Source organism: Talpa occidentalis, unplaced genomic scaffold (genome assembly GCF_014898055.3).
Source record: "Talpa occidentalis isolate TD23 unplaced genomic scaffold, MPIMG_talOcc4v2.1 talOcc4.3, whole genome shotgun sequence".
NCBI lineage: Eukaryota > Metazoa > Chordata > Mammalia > Eulipotyphla > Talpidae > Talpa > Talpa occidentalis.
In genome coordinates this window covers 86,761,693-86,783,729 of record NW_023603184.1, presented here as the reverse complement: position 1 = coordinate 86,783,729, position 22,037 = coordinate 86,761,693, and the positions used below count along the sequence as shown (strand labels likewise).

Below are 22,037 nucleotides of genomic sequence, written 5' to 3'. Positions count from 1 at the left end.
CTGTTGGAACAGGGCCCCATCCTTATGACCTCATTTAACCTCAGTTATTTTTAAATGAGTCCCAGTCTCCAAATATGGCAACACTGGAGTGGGGTTGGGGGAATAAGACTTCAACATACGAATTTTGTGAGGACACACATTCAGTCCACAATAGGCAGGAACTCGAGAGACTTCCAGCACTGCACAACCTTTCAGCTCCATAGTGGGCAGTCTCTTTCAGACCTCAGAGAGTACCTTGTGTTTATATAGCTTAGCTTTTGACCAGCAAAGGTTCACGGTAAATCTCTGCTCCAAAATCTTGTCTCCTAGCTACTCTACTTTGGTTATTCCTCTTAGAGTTGGGACAGGAACGTGTTCCCAGGCAGAGAACTGGGGCCATTGTGAAAGCTCATTTCAAAATAAACCCTTCCCTCAAAGGTCTCAGGCCTGCACTGCAGGTTATTCATTTCCTGAACACAGTTACCTCATGTGTTGGCCTGTTTTTTACTTGGTTTTGGTAGATTAATATATGGTATCAGATATTCTGTCATGGTTGAAAGCTGATCAATCTTTAGTTTTTATTTCCAAATATAGTAGGAGGAGATTTAAAGATCCCTTGTGAGTGTTCTTTTACACAGTTAATTTTTTTATTACTTATAAGGCGTATTTTATTCAAAGTTTTATGGGTAGACCTAAGTTCTTTTTAAAGCTGTGTATTGAACATAATGGACTGTGTAGCAGGGGAACTTTTTTGTTCCTTGTAGGTATTGATGGAATGATTCTTTATGATATTGTTAAATCTTTCTGAAGTATTTCACTGTTATTTGAGGCTCTCTATATACAGTAATCAAAACCTGGTGATGAAATGTTATGACTTACACCCACTAAAACCTTGGAAGTTTAGCATTTAGGCCCTAGGAGGGCTCTCTGAATTCTCTCCCCTCAAGCATTTGACACAGGATAATGTGCGATATGGCCACAACACTCAGCAAAGTGACATGCTATAAAAAGTGGGTTCTTTATTATAACATTTAAAATTTTTCCAGGAGTTTAAAATACTCCTGAGTACATAATTTAACTGTTATTTAGTTCACTTGAAAAATGAAATCCTTTTTGGCAGGCTATTATAAAGTCTTCAGATTTTATATTTTTTTAAAAGAGTAATTGTGAGTCCTGTATTTGTAGAAAGTAAACTATGCTGTGTGAGTATTTAAATTGGGATTTTTCTGTTTTATATAAAAATTAAGCCAAATATTCTTTTTAATATTTTTGAAATTGTCGAGAGGGCTTTGGGGAGTATTGAAATCCCATTCGATTCCATATCACATGAGTAAAATAATATTGAAAAAATAATAAAAGTTGAATTCTAGCGGAGAGATTATTTGAGGTTCAAAATCAGATCAGACTCAACTATACTTGAATATTGACAAGATTTTGTTATGGACAACGTGAATTTCTCAGCTCAAAGAGGAAAAGATAGGTTCATAAATATTGGAAATATTGATAATTTATAAAAATATTTTTCTGGCCCTGCCTCATACCGTATACCAAATGAAATTTCAGAAGAGACTAGTAGTTTACCTGTAAAAGAGATATGATATATAGGTGAATGAGTCTCTGAATCTTCAGGTAGTTCTAAACTCTGTGCCAAATGATACTATTTTAAAAATTAATAACTGTATAGCAAAAACCAAACTCCATCATAAGCAAAGAGAAGCTGGCAAGTTGTAATATGCATGATTTGCCTTTTAACTCAAGATAAAAAGTTCTTCACCTATATATTGCTGTTCAAGAAGTCTGCCTACCTCTTGATGCATCCCCTTCCCTACTTATCCTGTCTCCCAGTTAAGACTTCCAAAGGTATTGCTGTTCCTTTTTTGTAAATAATCAGGGAACTGGAACCTCTTAATCCCACCATTGCTGTTGCTTTGTTGCCAAATAGCATTACTAGTGAAGCTTGATCTTTTGCAGCCCTGTGATTATTTGCTCAGCAGTGAGACTCTTGATGGTCTAGAACTTTGCACAAACTTTCCTGGGGCCACACTGCTATTGTATCCCACATTACAACAATTCTTTTAGGGTAGTAGGATATGGAGGAGCAAGCAATATCATTCATTCAATAGAGCGAACAAATATTTACTGAACACCCAGTGTGTGTCCCAGATACTATTCTCTGTAGTAAACAAAACAAAAAGTTAGGTTAAAGGGAAGGAGAAAGGTGGTGTCAGAGACTGATGAATAGACAAGATAAAAGTATTCTATGAAACATCTACAGAAGGGTCTCTTTTAATGATTTTAGAATTATTCTGGGGGGGCGTGTCCTCAATATGAATGATACCACTGAGTATAATAAAAAGATTGAGTATTTGATGGATTTATAACCACAGTTTGCTGATAACTTCTCATTAGCTTGCATAGGCTCTTGTAGTGACTGTATATAATGGTGCATCATACAGCAGTTTAAAAAAATGGCACAGAGATGTACTTAACGACAACCGAGAGATGTTAATAATAAGTGGAAATGCAGGTTAGGAAGTGATTCATATAGAATGATCACAATATTGTTAGAAATACTTTACCTCTGAGCTTTCCTTCCTGAGGCTAGAGTTTCATCAGGTGTCACCTGAGTCTGCACATGCTCCTTTATTCATTCAGTCCCTGCTGTAATACCACATTTGATTGGTAAATTTAAAAGTACCATATACCATGGAATATTACTCAGCATTCAAAAAAGATAAACACATGCAATTTGCAGCAACATGGATGGCGTTGGAAGGGATCATGCTCAGTGAAATAAGCCAAAAAGAAAAATATCGGATGGTCTCACTCATAGCAGGAATCTAGAAAACTTTAAGAGACCAGGAAAATTAATAACTATAAGAAAGTGAAAATCAAAATCAACAAAAAACTATGAACCAGAGACACTTTTTGGGGGGTGGGGGGCGGGAGGGGAGGGATTGGGGTCAGAATGGGGGGGTTGCAATTGTATGGGGAATATAAAAATAAAATTTATTATTTAAAAAAAAAAAAAAGTACCTGGCCCAGCTAATGGGCTTCATCCATGTAGAAACAAGCTAAGCATTCCACAGCTATTGGCTTTTTTAGCATCTACTTCTCCATGGAATAAGTTGTAAGGAGCTTACCTCTGCAGTCAGACATCGGCCCCTGTCTAGTGCTCAGGCATTTACACCTTTGGGATTCCTATTAGGGAGCTCATTTGTCCAGTATACCTACGCCTTAATTAGTAATAACAGTGATATTTTTTCTTTTATTCCTCAACTTGTTTATAACTTTTGGAGGGAAATATTTATGAGTTTTTATTTATTTGTTTGTTTGTTTATTTATTTACACAAGCACTGGGTACAGTCAGAAGCGTGGGAGGGTGAGAGAATTAACCACAACCAGAGCGGGGAACAGAACAGGCAGACTGACGAAATACACTGCTGAGGGGAACAGCAGGTGTGGCGGGAGAGGTCTGTGCACCATGTGGGACCCTTGCCGCCGGCCAGGGATTGAACCTGTGCTGCAGAGGCTGTGGGCAGCGCTCAACTGCTGCGCCACCAGGGAGGCCCAATAGTTATCAGTTTTGAAGTGCTCTTTTGGCTATCTTGTATCTTTGATTCTTTTTTATTTAGTTTTATGTATATTTATATGTATTTTTATTTTTCCTCCTACATGTATAGGAAAAAGTCTGGAGAGAGATGTATCATAGTTTAAAAGAGGTTGTCAGATGTAGATATAGTTTTTTTCATTTGTACCTTTTAGTTCACTGAATTTATTAGATATGTCATTAAGAAGTAAACATTTGAAACCTCTAAAAACAATGTAGCCTAGTTTCACTTTCTTTTTGAGAATTAGTCATCTTTGTACAAGGAAAGAAGCTAGCCTTGAGTAGATATCTTTCTACCTATGTAGCTTGGTTCTTGAATCTAGAATGTAGAATAGGCAAAAGTATATTACTTTTCCAAAATCTCTGGTTTGTTATTTCATCACATGTCAAAATAATTGTTTTCTGTCCATAAATAGTGTTAGGCAATTTAATTTGCATGGTTTTTTTTTTAAGATTTATTTATTTATGCATACAAGATCTGGGGTACAGGCCAGAGGTGTGAAGGGTGAGAGGATTCACCAGAGACAGAGTGGGGAACTGATCAGGCAGACTCACTGAGATACACTGCTGAGGGGAGCAGCTGGTGAGACAGGACAGGTCTTCGCCTTGTGGGTTTATCCCAGGCCAGCTGGGGATCATACTTATGCTGCAGAGGCTGTGGATTGCTTCATAGTGTGGTGCTTAACCCCTTGCGCCACCAGGGAGGCCCTAATTTGCATGTTTTTTTAAACATTCTAGGATTTAACTGAGGCTGACTGGATTCTGGTTTTCTCTACTTAAATAGTGTAACTCTTGCTAAGCCTGTTTAATTTTTGCTTTGTTTTATCCCTTTTAATAAATTACTCTGGATTTCTATTATCCCTTCTGCTTATCATTGTGATAGGCTAATATGTATAGAACACTCAGATTTGGCTGTATTTGAAATTATAGAATTTACTTATTAAAAGGGGAAAAAAGAAAAAATGTTGGGCCTCCCCGGTGGAGCAGCGGTTGAGCGCTGGGTTGCGAAGCTGCCCGCGGCCTCTGCGGCGCCGGTTCGATCCCCGGCTGCTCCCCGGCCACCGGAGGAGGGTCCCACATGGCGCGCAGACCTCTCCTGCCGCCCACTGCTCCCCTCAGCAGTGTACTTCGGTCCTTCTGCCTGCTCTGCTCCCCGCTCTGGCTCTGGTGGATTCTCTCACCCTCCCACGCTTCTGACTGTACCCAGTGCATGTATAAACAAACAAACAAACAAATAAATGAATAAATAAAACATGCCTCTATAAAAAAAAAAAAAAAGAAAAGAAAAAATGTTTGTAAAGTGGTAATTTTTTGTATCCCCACCTCTATACTAGCAGTATCTATGGACAATATTGAAATTTTATAAAAGTAATAGAGCCTCATAATTTGGTCATACACTGATCATACTTTTGAAACTATTTTTTTTTTTTAATTTTTATTGGCCATAAAGTCAACCCTAAAAAGATACTGAGAGTAAAATAAAGAACTTCTGGATACCCACTCTACAACTTAATAACCAAAATTTTATAAATATACTCAAACCCCTCTGTACCTGTTTTAATATGTCCCCCATCCACCTCCCATTTGATGTTTATTATTCTCATGTATGTTATATTTTTACTACATATATATGCATCCCTAAAGGGTATAATGTACTTTTTGAATGTTCTAAAGCTCTATGTGAAACATTCATACATTGAATTACCTAGGAATGTAATATTTTGAAAACTGTTTGCTAGTACCTAAAAACATTTTTTTTAATAGAGGCATGTTTTATTTATTTATTTATTTGTTTGTTTGTTTATACATGCACTGGGTACAGTCAGAAGCGCGGGAGGGTGAGAGAATTCAACAGAGCCAGAGCGGGGAGCAGAACAGGCAGAAGGACCAAAGTACACTGCTGAGGGGAGCAGCGGGTGGCAGGAGAGGTCTGCGTGCCATGTGGGACCCTCCTCCGGTGGCCGGGGAGCAGCCGGGGATCAAACCGGCGCCGCAGAGGCCGCGGGCAGCTTCGCAACCCAGTGCTCAACCACTGCGCCACTGGGGAGGCCCAGTACCTAAAAACATTTTAAGCATGGGGTTACAACACCACTTTGCAGTTCTGTTAACTGTATATCTAAGGAGATATGAATACATATCTCCATGTGTAAACCTTATATACGCAAATGTTGATAGCAGCATTGCATTTTTTCATATTAGCCAAAAAGCTAAACATACAAACAAAAAATCCCAATGTTCATCAAGTAGTAAATGGATAAAATAAATATTTATCTACATAATGGAATATCATTCAACAATAAAAATGAAGTACTGATATATGCTACTATTTGAATGAATCTTGAAAATATAGTAAAAGAGGACAGTCACAAAAGACAAATACACTGTATGATTCTATTAATAAGAAAAGTCTAGAACAGGCAAATTTATGGAGATAAAAAATAGAGTTAATGGTTTTCTAGGACTAGAAGTAAGTGGAGAGAATTGCCAGTGACTGCCAGTGGGTGTGGATATCTTTTTGGGGGTGATGAAAGCATTCCAAAATTAGATAGTGAAAGCTATACAATTATGTGACTAGCTAATATTAAATTGTACTAGCTAATATTAATATTAAATTGTACACTTTAAATGGATGACTCTTACTGGTATTTGAATTATATTAATAAAGCTATTTAGAAAGTACCTGTGAATTGAATGTTATATGTTTTATTGTTAGCTTCCCTAATTCAGCATAAACCAAAACACATTTTAAGATTTATGCATTTTTGTACAGTTCTATATAATTTTCACATTCAAGTGTTTGCTGTATTTTCTTAATTTTTTTTTTCTTTTAAGAACATTGCTTCAAGGCCTCCCTGGTGGCACAAGAGGTTAAGATTCAACCTATGAAGTTGTCCGCAGCCACTGTGGCACTAGTTCGATCCACAGCCAGGGAGCTACCCACATGGCGCAGCAGACTCTCCTGCCTCGCCCGATGCTCTCCACTCTGTCTCGGGTGAATCCTCTCACCCTCCATACCTCTGACCTGTACCCCAGTTCTTATATGCATAAATAAGTAAATCTTTGAAAAAAAAAGAACAGTGCTTCAGCCAACAGTTTAATCCATATTTCCCTATATGATGATACATTTTAAAGACTTCCAAATTAGAATTGGATAAGATTATTGATAATTTGTAATTTATTTAGTATTCATTTTTGAAGGCATTTTATCGGTGTACCTCTGAACATTTAATTCTGTAATTTAAAACTGAAATAATAAAAGTATCCTCTGAATTTTATTGCAGATATTTATTTTTGGCAGGTGAAAGGTAGGACTTCTCTACTGTACTTCCTTTTTTGTTTTTTTTTAAAGATTTATTTATTTATACATATAAGAACTGGGGTACAGGCCAGGGGTGTGGTGGGTGAGAGTATTCACCTGAGACAGAGTGAGGAACAGAACAGGCAGACTGACTGAAATACACTGCTGAGGGGAGCAGTGGGCGAGTCAGGAGAGGTCTGCTGCGCCATGTGAGTTACTTGATGGCTGGCCAGGAGTCGAACTTGTGCTGCAGTGGCTGCGGATAGCTTCATAGGTTGCGTCTTAATCCTTATGCCACCAGGGAGGGCCCCTCTATTGTACTTTCTTGGTATTTTAGTGTTAAGACTTGTCTTCATCTTTGTGTATGCTAATATCTTTCAGAAAAAGCCACAAATGAATACAACACAACAGAAGATTGGAGCCTAATTATGGACATATGTGACAAAGTTGGAAGCACTCCTAACGGGTAAGATGCCCCATTGTGAATAGCAACTGTCTCGGAGCTTAAGTACCTGCCTTTTTTTTCCTGATAAAACTTTGAAGGAAGTATGATTTTACAATTTACTTTTCAGGGATCAAAGTGAGGAGATCCTGGTAGATGGATTTATGGGATTAACCTTGTCCTGAAAAAACAATTGGACAGGAGTTCAATTGAAAACTTGAGATATATTAAAATACATAATTAAAGCATCGACATAATAGGGGCATATGTTAACAGTGGATAGTGAATTCTCCTGTGACTTAGACATGTACAACAGCCTTTTAATAATGAAGTAGATAAATATAATTATAATCTGCCTAAAAGCCCTTTAATAATGAACAAGTAAATATAATATTTAACATGATCAAAAAAATGAGTATGAAAGTTAAGCTGAACTAATTATACTTTACAAGTTAGAGTCATGAAAGTATTTGTTTTAACATTACACCTTTTGAAAGTGCATTTACATGCTGAAGGTTTCACTGTGTGAAACCTAGTAAGACAATATTTTACTAGGTTTTATTTTCTCATGATAAGAACTTACTATATGAAAGTTAAGTCTGTCTTTAAGAAATTTAAATATAATTTATATATTTAGTTTTGTTTTGACTGACCTTTGAAATGACTTGTTTCTTGATTTTGGAATATACAAACTTTTATAACATGCTGTTTTATTGTGTAAGTTATATGAGTCTTTGAGAAGATTGTGTGGGATAATTTTATACAATTTCTTTAACAAAGTACAGTTCTCAAGATTTTATTTTTAAATTTAAAGTCACCTGATAGTGGGATGCCTTGTTTTTTTAATGATTGAAGTAGAAATTCTGAACAATTTCTTAACTGTCTTCATTTTTCTGTAGAGCTAAAGATTGCCTAAAAGCCATAATGAAAAGGGTAAATCATAAGGTTCCTCATGTTGCTCTGCAGGCATTAACTGTAAGTAAAAGTCATGTTATTTTTTGACCCTAATTTATTTTTGGTTGCAATAGGTGTTTTTAATGACTCTAAATTAGCTGATACTAAAGCACATTTCAAGGTTGAAAGTCAGTAGTTGAACTGACAGCAAAAATGTATCTTTTCAAAGTACCCAAGTCCTACCTCCATACAAGTAACTTGTGTGGATGAAGTTTATTTACTTACTGATCACTGAATCTTGAAATACAATTTTATATCAGTGGAACAATTGACACAAAATGGTAATCCATATCACCCTAATTTTTACCTAAATTTTACTAATTTTGTATTTGTAAAAATGGCCACATACACAGTCTGTATTAATGTTTATATTGCCTTCTTTCTCCCTTTCCTTGTAACTGTGTTTCAAACATCTGCTGTTGAAGTCTAACCCTCACTATGTTAAATGTGCGCAGCCTAACAGAATCTCGTAGTTTTCACCCCAATTTAAAATGTGTATTTCAGTAAATTAAGATAATATATCAACATTTGTATATTAATTTTTATTTTAATTAATAGCTTCTTGGGGCTTGTGTGGCAAACTGTGGAAAGATATTTCATTTAGAAGTGTGTTCCCGTGATTTTGCAACAGAAGTACGAGCTGTGATAAAAAATAAGGTAAATTTTAGAAAAGAAAGTCATTAAAAAATATGTATCTATTGTCATTTTAACTATGTATGACATAAACAAAGTTGCATTATAATTTCAATTATTTTTAGATAAACTTGAGGTTAAATAAATTTCCGATTCGAAAATGCCAAACTTTTTTCTTCCCCAGAGTATGTATACTAGTGATAACTACTTTAAGCATTTTGCAAATACTGTCTTGTTTAAGACTCTTGACAATCCTTAGAAGTTAGATTACTATTTTATAGATGTAGAAACTGAAGCTTAGAGAGAAATTAACTTGTCCAAGATCATGCAGCTAGTAAGTGACTTAGCATAGTGTCAGAACCAGATTTTTGTGACTCCAGAGCTCAGACTAACCACCATTCTGTACTGATTGCCAGTAGAGATGATGAGCAAAGGGGACCTTTATTTATAGCAGAGTGGAGGGGAATTCTTTATGATAGGGGGCTTGTTTGTTGTTGATTTCTTTGGAATAGAAACTCTGAAGCACCATTCTCATTCTGTTAGTGACAGAAATCCCAAAATTTTAGTCTAGTTATAAAAAGCTTAAACTGATATTGAGAATATTAAGAAAACAGAATAACCTCCTGAAACCAAAGATTTGTTGTCATTACACTAAGACTTAGAAATTGATGTTCAAAAAGTTGTAAGAAACAACTATGTCTTTACATGTAGATAGGTATTTATCAGTTATACATGTAGGCTAGGGATTGTTGGACTTTTGTTGATGTTCATATAATTAAAGAGACTTTTGGTGGTATTTTTTTTTGTTGTTGTTAAATAATTCAGGTATTTTAACCATAGCTTTTGTGGTTTTTTTGGCCTTTTCTTTAAAAGGCTCATCCTAAAGTATGTGAAAAACTGAAATCTTTAATGGTGGAGTGGTCAGAAGAATTTCAGAAGGATCCACAATTTAGTCTGATATCTGCAACTATTAAATCAATGAAAGAAGAAGGTATTACTTTTCCTTCGGCCAGTTCTCAGGTAAGAAATTTATTCAGACCCACAATTGACCCTATATTATTTTGAAGGTATGTTTCTTATGTAAAAGCTAAGCAAGTTATTTCTTCATTTCCCACTTCTGCTCCCCGGAAGCATGGTGCCTTATATTTAATAAGACATTCTAATTTTTGAGATATACAAATATATACACATATATGTATGAAATTCACTCAAAAATTAGCATGTCATATATATATATTTGTTGTTGTTAAAATGTATATATATTTGTTATTTTAATATATATATTGTTACTATAACAACATATATATTTATTTTAATATATGTTTGTAAAAATATATATATATTTGTTGTTAAAGATTTATTTATTTATGCATACAAGAACTGGGGTACAGGCCAGAGGTGTGTGGGGTAAGAGGATTCACCAGAGACAGAGTGGGGAACTGGGGTACAGGCCAGAGGTGTGGGGTGTGAGAGGATTCACCAAAGACAGAGTGGGGGACAGAACAGACAGACTGACTGAAATACACTGCTTAGGGGAGCAGCAGGCGAGTCAGGAGAGGTCTGTTACGCCATGTGGGTAGCTCCCTGGCCAGAGATCAAACTCGTGCTGCAGTGGCTGTGGATAGCTTCATAGGTTGTGTCTTAACTCCTTGTGCTACCAGGGAGGCTCGAATTATATCAGAACTTTGGGAAGTGGCATCAGCTGTAAATAATTTGCTTAACGCTATTCTAAGTCTAGAGTCACACAAAATGCAGATATTATGAAAAAGCCCTTGTGTTCAAGAAATTTATAGCAAATTTGAAGGGTAACTAAATAATAAGTGACAAATATGGATGATGGATGCAAAAATAAATGCTAGGAGAGAGAGGTAACTACGGACTGAGTTGGTAAAGAAAAGATAGAATTTTGGACATGTATTTCATAGGTAGAAAGGAACAAGAGGTCATATTGATGGAGGAATGACATGAACAAATTCATGGAATTAAGAAATCTCAAGGGCCTCCCTGGTGGCACAGCAGTTGAGCGCTGGGTTGTGAAGCTACCTGCAGCCTCTGTAGTGCCGGTTCGATCCGTGGCTGCTCCCCGGCCACCGGAGGAGGGTCCCACATGGCGTGCAGACCTCTCCTGCCGCCTGCTCCTCCCCTCAGCAGTGTACTTCGGTCCTTGCTCTGCTCCCCGCTCTGGCTCTGGTGAATTCTCTCACCCTGCCACACTCTGAGTGTACCCAGTGCTTGTATAAATAAATAAAAAATAAATAAATCTTTAAAAAAAAAAGTGTAAGGTTTACCGAGGAAAAAAAAAAGTATTAAAAAAAAAAGAAATCTCAATACCTGTTTATTGAAGAGTATGAATGAGCCTGCAGTTGATGGTTTACATATAAGATAGGTAGAACTGTAAGGCTAGAAATTTATTTGAGGAGGTAAGGGATAGCTTTATTAGAACTGGAATGGAGGTAGGGACAAGAGTCACAAAGTGTGTTGATTATTTACGTCTGTGGGAGGAAAACACTGTCTTGGGTTTTGCTCTCAGTGCTTCTTATTCTCCAAGTGATATTAAGATATGTGCTAGGGGAAAAGACAAAAAGGAATACTACTTTTTTAAAAAATAAACTGTAGACTGAAGAGACTAAAATAATATAGCTGACCAGGTTGAGGATTTAATGTAGACTCTTGGCATGAAAAACAAACACTCTTCAACTCTTCCCTTTTGGCATATTTATCAAAACACTGGTTGCTTGTGCAGAGTCCTGTTCATCTCTGTCTTCCATGCTTTTAAATGTAAGCATGATCTTTTTCAGTTCTCTGGTATGCCGAGAAATAACATCCAAACATAAGAGTAAAAGAGGACTTACCATGTATTTCTAGAACTGCACCTGTTATCTTTGTCTTCCCTCTTTGGTGAGACACAGCTTCTTACTGACATGTACCTCTGCACTTACAGAGACTCTTATTGAGTAAGAGATCTTTAACAATTGATAGCAGAAGGTACAGTCAGGAAAAATATTTTAGTACTTTCTACATGCCAAGTACTATGTCAGATACTATTTATGGATAATGTAAACCAGTTCATGCCCTTTGTAAATTTATAATATTTTCTTGAAAATTCTGATATTTTAGTATTTGAAAATAACTACTTAAAGTCATCATGAAGAACTTCATTTTTAAACAAAACTCATTAGTTATATCAGAATTTTTTAAAATTAGTATGTGAAAGTAATTATGGAGCTTTTGTGTTTTCTTTGAAAGGGTAGTTATGTTCATTTTACTCGTACATTTACAGACGGTCTCAGCTGCTGCCAAGAATGGTACATCATTGAACAAAAATAAAGAAGATGAAGACATAGCTAAAGGTAAATGATCAGACATGTGCAATTTAATGTAAAAACATTCTTACCAGTTTATTGAAATAAAAATTATATTAAAACTTGGTATATACTTTTAGTGTTTTTCCTCAAATATGAAAACTAGTAGAATCTGAAAAGTAAACAACTGATGTGATTAAGATCTAACTTAATTCATAATCCTTGTTAATAGATATGTTTAATGTCCTACCTTCGCAGAGATTACATTTCACCTTTTCTTTAATGCCAAAGTTGTGAGTCAAGCACAGAAATATGCTCACGGCTTGTCCTATATGGAAAGCTACCCATATTATAATGTCACAATCTGTTTGCTACAAAAATAATAGCTGCTGTATATGACAGACTGTGATAATAATGAGTGAGCACAAACTTTATTTTAAAAAAATGTCGTGAGATTCTCTGCCCCATTTATTTTTCTCCTCAAGACAGTAAACTGGTTAGCTTTTAACTGAGCAAATAAAATACTTTCTTGATTGATTCTTACTAGATGTTACCTAAACTTTCAAAAAAAATCAATTATTTTTTGCATTTTAATTTTTCAAACTAGCTATTGAATTGTCTTTGCAAGAGCAGAAGCAGCAGCACACAGAAACAAAGCCCTTGTATCCATCTGCAGAAATTCAGCTAAATAATAAGGTTACAAGGAAAGTAAGAGCTTTATATGATTTTGAAGCTGTGGAGGACAATGAACTCACCTTTAAACATGGTGAAATTATTATTGTTTTGGATGACAGGTATGTTTTAAATTTTTATTTCTGCAATTTTTTGAAATTACTAAGTTCAATGTCTTTAATTTAGAATCCTGGATGTTCAGTTCTTCAATGTATTTAAATCATAGTAGAACCTTTTTGTACCTTAATTACTTTTATCTAAAGTAAAAGCCTAGCAATTACGAGTTTCTTATTCTTTGTTAAATTTGATATTAAAATATTTTCTATATCTTTGGTGAAAGATGAATTAATACTTTGATCAGTACAGTTTGGAAACACAGGTAAATATTCAATTATCTGAAGACATTGACCTTGGGACAAAAATCTTAGGAGGAAATATAGCTAAATTACCTTTGTTCAGGACAGCCAAAAGCTATACTTGGCTCATCCCCAATTCTGTACTTTTCCTCACAATTTCTCTATAATTTAAAGTTATAATTAAGTATGGGTCTATTTTGGCCTACTTCTGTACTTTGCTTTTAAAAAAGCTCCTGAAATTGAGCATGAGTGAGACCTAAACTCTTGTTGCTGTGAAGAGATTGCAAATGTATTGATGTCCATTACAGATAACTAATTAAGGATACATTATAGTCTATCATATTTTTAAATAGGCAGGTACACAAAATGCTTTTAATTTGCTGTAGTAAATGATCATCCGGAAAATATTATGTGAGAAGTTCTGCCTAATAAAAAATGAATGAGGATAGTTTTGTCTTCATTAAAACCTAGAATAAAGTAGGGAATTTAAATTACCATCAGATAATTGTATGGAATGCAGATTGTGAACACCCTAAAATAGGTAATGTTGGAGTTCGGAAGAGAACAAATTGACACCTCATGCAACCATCTGGGAAAGAAGTCTTACACAGAGTTGTCCATTTCAGGTGAACTTTGATTTGACTTTGATTTGACAGAACAGGAAAAATTTTGCAAGAAATCAAGACTAGGAAAAGGAAGTCTCTTAGTAATATATAACACTATGTTCACTTAGAAAATAATCACTTTTTTTCACTAAAGTTTTTTTGGTTTGTTTTTAAATAGTTATTTAGAGTAGAGCACATAATCCCTGAAGAAGAGTAAATAGAGATCAAGGGGAAAAGGAAGTGTGGGGTCTGAACATTGACAATCTAAAATAGCAAACTTCTGAGTGTTTAGTGGCATATTTACAAAAGAACTTAGGGTACACTTCTGATACGCTTAGGTAACTATAACATTAAAGACATTATAAAGCAAATAGAAACATTACAAAATGAGTGGTTTTTGCTTTAAAATTCAAATTTTGAACATTTTTATGTAATTAGAAAATTGTCTAAAATGCTGCTCACAAGGTAAATACAGTATTCATCGGTGGCAAGGGACTTTTGTCATCTTCAGCAGGTGTACACAACACAGTGCTGTGTTAACTCAGTTCTCCACTGACTTTTTCTTTTGTAACTGTTGTGAATCCTAATTTGTAACTGTTGTGAATCAGTATTCCTTGACATCATTTGATGTTTTCATGGCATTATATTACCTGTTATAGTCTACTGACTTGACGCAAGTGAAGGATGATGTTAATGTGCTACACTTGTCTTTTTCACTAATGTCTAATTAAAGCACATTCATTAAATTACTTAGATTCATATAGAACTATTTTCAGTTGAGACTATCTGCAAAAGAGAACTTTTTTCTTTGTAAATGGTAGACTTTGACATGAATATGATGGAATACGCAGGTTGATAGCTATCATTTTGATAATATGATACCCCAATCTTAAAATTGCCATAGATATGTTTATCAGCATGTATAATAGGTTAAATATTATCACTGGCAAGATTTTAAACACAATAGCAAACGGGTACAAAAGTTAAATGGCAGTGTTAGGTTAAAAGTAGGTCATCTAGATGATCCATGATATGACTGTTTTCTTGTTGCTGTGGAAATGATTACACAAAAAATTTTCACATACAGAACTTGAAGTCCCATGAAAATACATCATTCTTGGATTCACTGAGCTGATAGAAAAGGCACATGTCTTATTAACAGAGTATATCCAAAAAACTTTTCACTTTCTACATTTTTAGCTCTATCTCCCCAGTCTTGTTTTATTTTGTATGTACCATTTCAAGTAATTAAGTGGAATTCTTGCAGTTCCAAAAATGCTATGTTGTGATTAGACCTCTATGGCTTTGTACATTTGGTTCTCTCTGCCTGGAAAGCCCTGTCACAGGAGGAAAACACATTTAGAAAAGAAAGGAACATTACTTGCAAGGAAGATTTGCAAGGGAGTCTAGGTTTAGAATAGAAGAATTGGCTCCCCCAAATGAAAACTAAAATGAGCTTTTTAAGGAAGAGATCCTCATAAGATTACCACGGTTTTCAGATTTGCTATCTCAGTAACGGTTTTTTTTAATTTGTTCTTTGTAATTTTACTTTTCTCCTTATCCATAATGGCAATGGGGCAAAATGTCATTCTAATTTACATGGCCCTTTTACATTTTTGAATGCCTCCTTAACCTTCGAATCCCTTGTCAGGTTTTAGATCTTCTGAGAAGCCTTAAAACCCTTCCCTATCTTTAGTTCCCCCGGGAGACTTAGGAGTTCCTTCTTTGTGCTTCTATAGTTCTCTGAACATATGTTAAAGCATTTCTCATATTCTATTATAATTCTTTACATATGTCTCTCCAACTCCATGAGTTTGTTGTGAAGAGGGTCAGTACTTCTGTAGGTGGGAGGAAGGGGGGAAAGAAAATAAATCCCATAAGGTAAAACAAGGTAGCATGTTCTTAGTTGGTAGGCAGGGTTGAAAAATACTGCACTAGATTTTTAAGTTTCTTGAGGACCAGAAACTGTATCTTAATTATCTTTGTAACTTCAGCATTTGACCTGATGTCACTCTCTGCTCTTTGCTAGGTTTTCATAAACCTACTAGCTGGTCAGTTTGTTGAAGGTGAAATTTATGTCTCTTACCTTACATCATTTTTTTACTCAACCATTACATATACTTTCTTAATATAAAAAGCTCTAAATATAAGTGCTTGATTTAAAATTTTCCTGAGTTCTCAAATGGCTTGTGTAAAATTATAGTGCTGAATTACCTTAATTTAGGAATTTAAAATTGGAACAATATTTCATACTACTCAAATTCTATAGAATCATTTGCCAGTGGAGAGAATATAGAACTGGATTAGGGCTGCAAAGGAGTCTTCATGCTTTGGCATAGTTATTGGTGGTTTTGCCTACTTTCATGCTTATCAAGGAGTTTGTAATAGTCATTGGAGGGAAATTATCTCCCACATTAATAGAACCACTAAGGAAGGCTACACCTAAAATACCTGATAGGTTCAAATGAATTCACTGTATCTGTTTTATAGGTGTGGGTTCTCTGATTTTATGTAAAAAAATTCCTCTTAATTTCAGCTTTCTTTTTCAAAATGGAAAGTTCGACTTAAAGTATATGTGTAAGAGAGAATGTCTCAATTTGTATAGGTAGCAGATATGATATCTTAGGACTGTTAGTACATCAGTTGTTTCCTGGTTTTAAGAATTTGGGTAATTGTATAGCACTTTTCTGTCTTTGTGGTACTTTTCAAATCAAATGATGTTTCAGAATCACAGAAGTTAATTCACCATTAAGTTTTATCTTTGAATAGGCCTGCTTAGTAAGTCAAAATTTTGAAAAGAGATATATAAAATTGTCATTTCCAGATTCTATGATTGTCTTGATAGAAAATCCAAGAGGCTAAGGAACAAACTATAAAAACTGTCAAGATTTCATTGATTGCTAGATATAGGCTCAGTATACAAAAAATCACTGTTATGCTTTAATCATAGCTGTTTGAGAAATGTAATAGAAAAAAGTGCCATTCTCAGTAGTAACAAAAACTATAAATGATCTAGAAATAAATACCTGACAAAAATTTATAACATTTTTATGAAGAAAATTATAAAATTCCTTAAGAGCTCAAGGATATAGATTTTAAAATCATTTTAAAAAGTGTAAGCCATAAAAGAAAAGATTGCTAAATTTGATTACAAGGAGCAAAAACCATCATGGAATGAGAGAAACTAAATACACACATGCACCCCCCACATACACACAAAGCAACAGTCTGAGAGAAGGTATTTGTATGATTCAGAAAAAATGCTGTCCAGAATATGTAAAGTACTACAGAGTCATGAATGAAAAAGGACAAATGATACAATGGAAAAAGAAAGCTGAACAGAAGATAAGTTTACAGAGTAGGAAGTCTGAATGACATGCAGACTCACTCAGGAAGTACAGACGAGCTCAGCCATGCTTTCCTGTCTGATGTCAGGTGTTTTTGGACAGTTCGTGTAAAAATGTAAAAATGGCTTCTTACATGCTGCTCAGAGGAGGGGGATGGGAATTGCCAAAGCCGCTTTAGGAAACCTGTGGCAATATCTAGCAAGATAAAAAAATGCTTGTATTGTGTGAACCCACAAGTCCATAAGTGCACCTAAAGACACTATGTGTGCCCTAGCGATTACCACCTTTTTTTTTAATGGTGGTAGAATGGAAGTAACCTAAATGTTCATATGTATGGGATTGGATAAATCAAAAATGCCTTATTCATGTTGTGAAACTTTCATTTAAAAGAGATAAGCAAGGGCCTCCCCGGTGGCACAGTGGTTGAGCGCTGGGTTGCGAAGCTGCCCACAGCTTCTGCAGCACCGGTTCAATCCCCAGTTGCTCCCCAGCCACTGGAGGAGGGTCCCACATGGCGTGCAGACCTCTCCTGCCGCCCGCTGCTCCCCTCAGCAGTGTACTTCGGTCCTTCTGCCTGTTCTGCTCCCTGCTCTGGCTCTGGCGGATTCTCTCACCCTCCCGTGCTTCTGACTGTACCCAGTGCTTGTACAAATAAATAAATAAATAAATCTTAAAAATAAATAAATAAATAAATAAAAGAGATAAGCAAGATGTTAGTATCAAATAAAAGGTTATATTTATTTATTTTTATTTTATATATATATTTTTTAAATTTTATTTTTATATTCCCCATACAATTGCAACCCCGTTATTTTGACCCCAATCCCTCCTTTCCCCAACGCCCCCCCCCAGAGTGTCTCTGGTTCATAGTTGTTTGTTGATTTTGATTTTCACTTTCTTATAGTTATTCTTTTTCCTGGTCTCTTATTTAAGTTTTCTAGATTCCTGCTATGAGTGAGACCATCCGGTATTTTTCTTTTTCTTTGTTTTTTTTTTTTTTTTTTTTTTTTTTTTTAAAGATTTGTTTTATTTATTCAAGAGCCGGGTACAGGCCAGATGTGCGGGAGGTGGAGGGGATTCACCAGAGACAGAGCAGGGAACAGAACAGGCAGACTGATGAAATACACTGCTGAGGGGAGCAGCAGGCGAGACAGGAGAGGTCTGCTCGCCATGTGGGTTGCTCCGAGGCTTGCAGGGATCGAACCAGCACTGCAGAGGCTGCGGACAGCTTCACAGCACTGTGCTCAACAGCCTGCACCACCAGGGAAGCCCATTTACATAAAAGTTTTAACGTATCTGTAAGGATTAACATATATACCTACAGAATTGGCTATAGATGTTTGTAAATAAAAAATAAACTGTCAGGAAGGCCGCATATGAGCTTCATGGTGGTGGTGTGGTAGGATGCTTTGTGGGATTATGGATAAAGGGAACTTCAGTATTTATAATATTTTATTATTTTAAAAGCCCAGGACAAATATGACTAATTGCTAATGTAAGAATGGAAATATGGATATTTGTTTTATTTGTGGTTTTTTCATATCTTTTAAGAAGAACTACTTTTAATGTAAGTTGAATGTGAACTATTACATTTTTTAGCTAAATTTAATTTTTATTTTAACTCCTGTGGACGTTAATGTACTGGAATGCAGAAAAAGAACTGACATTTTTGCATTGTATTTCCAGTGATGCTAATTGGTGGAAAGGAGAAAATCATAGAGGAATAGGACTCTTCCCATCTAATTTTGTAACAACTAATTTAAACATAGAATCAGATGCAGGTAAGATAATCTTAGGGAAACTTTTTACAGTTGAAATCTGTGGTGCAGTTTTGAATATAAAGTAGGTTGGCATTTAATCCTTGTTCTAAATGATTTATTTATAGTCAATACAATTTAACCTACTTCTTAACAAATTAAGATATTAATTTATTGCAGGCCAATTCCAAGAATTATTTCTTTATTGTATTTTAAATCCTTTGAAAGTTAACATACATAGTTTCATGTAAGGCATAAAATAATCTCTGACTAAAAATATTTAGATCAACCTAATCATACAGTGTAAGATGCAGCTTGTGTCTGTTTAGTTCAAAGAATATTGGTTTTATTTGTGGAGGGGGCAGTGTGGGGAGTCCTCACTGCTGGGCTGAGTGTGATTATTGGGGTTAGGTGTACTCCTAAATTTTACACTTTTGTTCACTTTGATTTGAACCTAGTGAAATTGAGACTATAATAAAGTAATATAATCAATAATCAAGACACTGGTTTCCTGGTGTAGATGGGAACTGCACTTAATTTTGTTGGCACAGACAGTTCCCCTCAGTTGCGGTCACTGTGCTGAAAACCTTCCATTTGTTAAAGTAGACAAGGCGGTGAAAGGAGGGAGGGAGCTGATGAGACTACTCATCACTACTACATGGTGATGATCCAAAATAAAATAGCTCACAGTATTTGAACATTGCATTTAATCTTCATAACTCTGTGAAATAGGTATTTTTATTGTCTTGTTTTACAGACAAACTGAGACTCAGGGCTTGTGACTAGTAGGTGCTAGAGCCAGGATTCTAGTTAGCCAATCTTCCTTAGAGTGTGCTTACACTGACTGACTAGCAAACAAACCAGTGCTTTATCTTTACCGGTTCTAGAGAAAGAACTTAAACTGCAACCTATGTAACATCATCTTTGTGTCAGTAGAGTGACGGATTCAGTTAAAATGAGGTTAAAAGAGATAGATACTCATTTGAATACTGAACAGTTTGCCATTATTTGTATTTTTTACTCTCTGGTCTGACTCTTAAATAGATGCGCACATTGGAGATATCATTTTTAATAACTTGATAGACCATGCTCAGTTGAACCTATATAGTGATTTCCTCTTGACATAGGCTGGAGAGATTGATGTGCAGTTTTAGAAGTAAGAAATACTCTGTTTTCAGTATATCCTAATATTATAATGAGCTCTACTCCTTAGGCCATATTTGAAAGTTAACCAGATATTTGATATACGCAGCTGTTAGGACTTAAAAATTATATTGAGTACATGGATTTTATTATAATTTAATTTTTATCAGAATTTTCTTTAACAAAACTTAGTACATTATAACTACTCCAGTGGACATTTAAATAGTTTTCTGGGTGTGCATATTAGTATAAATTATTTTTCAATCTCTTCATAAAAGGTTTGTTTTTGTTTTCTGTCATTTTAACTATAATCAAAGTTAAGTTGAAACCAAGTCTACTTTTGTTCATAGCAAAATTACTATTTTGTAGCTAAGAAAGTATGTAGAAGAAACTCACAGGTTTAATGCTGGAATGAGCTAAATGTATCATACTCTACTCTCTTTATTCATTTTATTCATCATCCTTATGGTAACAGTTATCCAGAAAATTTCTGAAATGACATTTTCCCTTAATATTCCCCACTTGCTCCTTTGAACATAAATCCTATCAGAGTAGGAATTCTTGTTTATGTTATGCATTGGTGTATTTCCGATGCCTGCAATGCCTGTCACATAGTATATGCTAAATAAGTATTTGTGGAATAAATGAACATACATATGTAATAATGTGTATTGATTTTGATATGTGATGGATAGTTAAAGGGTTTCTACTTTTTCCTTATGGATAATCATGGGCTACTTGTAAACTAATGACTATATACCAAAGTAAATGCTGAGGAATTTATAAAGTTTACTTTGTTTCCATAGCAGCTGTGGACAAATTGAATGTAATTGAGGATGATGTGGAGGAAATTAAGAAATCAGAGCCTGAACCTGTTTATATAGATGAGGTAGAGTTTTTTCTTTTAATAGTTAATCAGTAATTTTAAAATGTCTTACATTTGAGAATGCTTGGAAAGAGTAAGTTTTATATTCATTGAAATTTAAACTCCTTGTTATTAAAGTTTCCTATTACATTTTTAGGGTAAGATGGATAGAACCCTGCAGGTGCTCCAAAGTATAGATCCAACAGATTTAAAACCAGACTCCCAAGACCTCTTGGATTTAGAAGGTACTTAGTAAATATTAGGGATTACTTTGCTGTCATTTAATATTTTAGCTATTTATAATTCTTAAATTTCTTCTGCCCACGTTTGCTTCTTGAGATTAGAAATTTCTGGTGGGAAACAGACTAGTCTGGTAAATTAGTAACCATATTACTTGTTGTAAACATGCCCGTCCTTTTCAAAAAGGAGGTGTTTGTATTTCTATAAGCGCTCTAGTGATAACTGAAGAAATTTGTAATCCAAAGACAACAGAATTAGAACTAACAGCATATTAAATTGAGTCAAAATATTAGAAATTTTTATTTCTAGTTAAACATGCTCTGTCTTGACCTTGTCATATAGTCATATGATGTAAGAAATTTGAAACAAAATAAATATTTTTATGCCTTTTAAAAAACCTTTGAACTGACTAAATTAAACCAGAATAAACCCTAGAAATATGACTGCAGATATGAGACTACTGGTGGAGGGGTTGGGGTGGTAACAAAAGATGAGAGGGACCTAGTGGTCTATGGGTCCTTTGATGGCAGGGGTGTTATGCTAACACACAGCTGAGGAGGTTTTATCCTAGTCCCTTAAATCATATATAGTGTTGTAAACCAATGTTAGTTACCCTAATAAAAATCCTTTGGGAGAAAAATCTCTAATAATTAAATGTCTTTTTTTTTTTTTTAAAGATTCATTTTTATTTATTTATGCATACAAGAACTGGGGTGTAGGCCAGAGGTGCAGGGGCAGGTGAGAGGATTCACCAGAGAAAGAATGGAGAGCAGAACAGGCAGATCTACTGAAATTCACTGTTGAGGGGAATAGCGGGCGAGACGGGAGAGGTCT

At 35.1% G+C, this 22,037-nt stretch overlaps 1 protein-coding gene across 2 annotated transcripts in view; it reads left to right on the top strand.

Moving 5' to 3' along the window:
- The window catches only part of STAM2 (signal transducing adaptor molecule 2), a 43,632-nt gene that overhangs the window by 8,866 nt on the left and 12,729 nt on the right, over window positions 1-22,037 (top strand). The window contains exons 2-10 of one of the 2 annotated variants that reach the window (XM_037523331.2): window positions 7,269-7,353; window positions 8,229-8,304; window positions 8,842-8,940; window positions 9,790-9,936; window positions 12,197-12,266; window positions 12,826-13,012; window positions 18,885-18,979; window positions 20,905-20,987; window positions 21,121-21,208. In XM_037523331.2, coding sequence (XP_037379228.1) covers window positions 7,269-7,353; window positions 8,229-8,304; window positions 8,842-8,940; window positions 9,790-9,936; window positions 12,197-12,266; window positions 12,826-13,012; window positions 18,885-18,979; window positions 20,905-20,987; window positions 21,121-21,208 — 930 coding nt within the window. The remainder of the gene's footprint in view (window positions 1-7,268; window positions 7,354-8,228; window positions 8,305-8,841; window positions 8,941-9,789; window positions 9,937-12,196; window positions 12,267-12,825; window positions 13,013-18,884; window positions 18,980-20,904; window positions 20,988-21,120; window positions 21,209-22,037) is intronic. The other variant, XM_037523332.2, reaches the window with a different exon arrangement.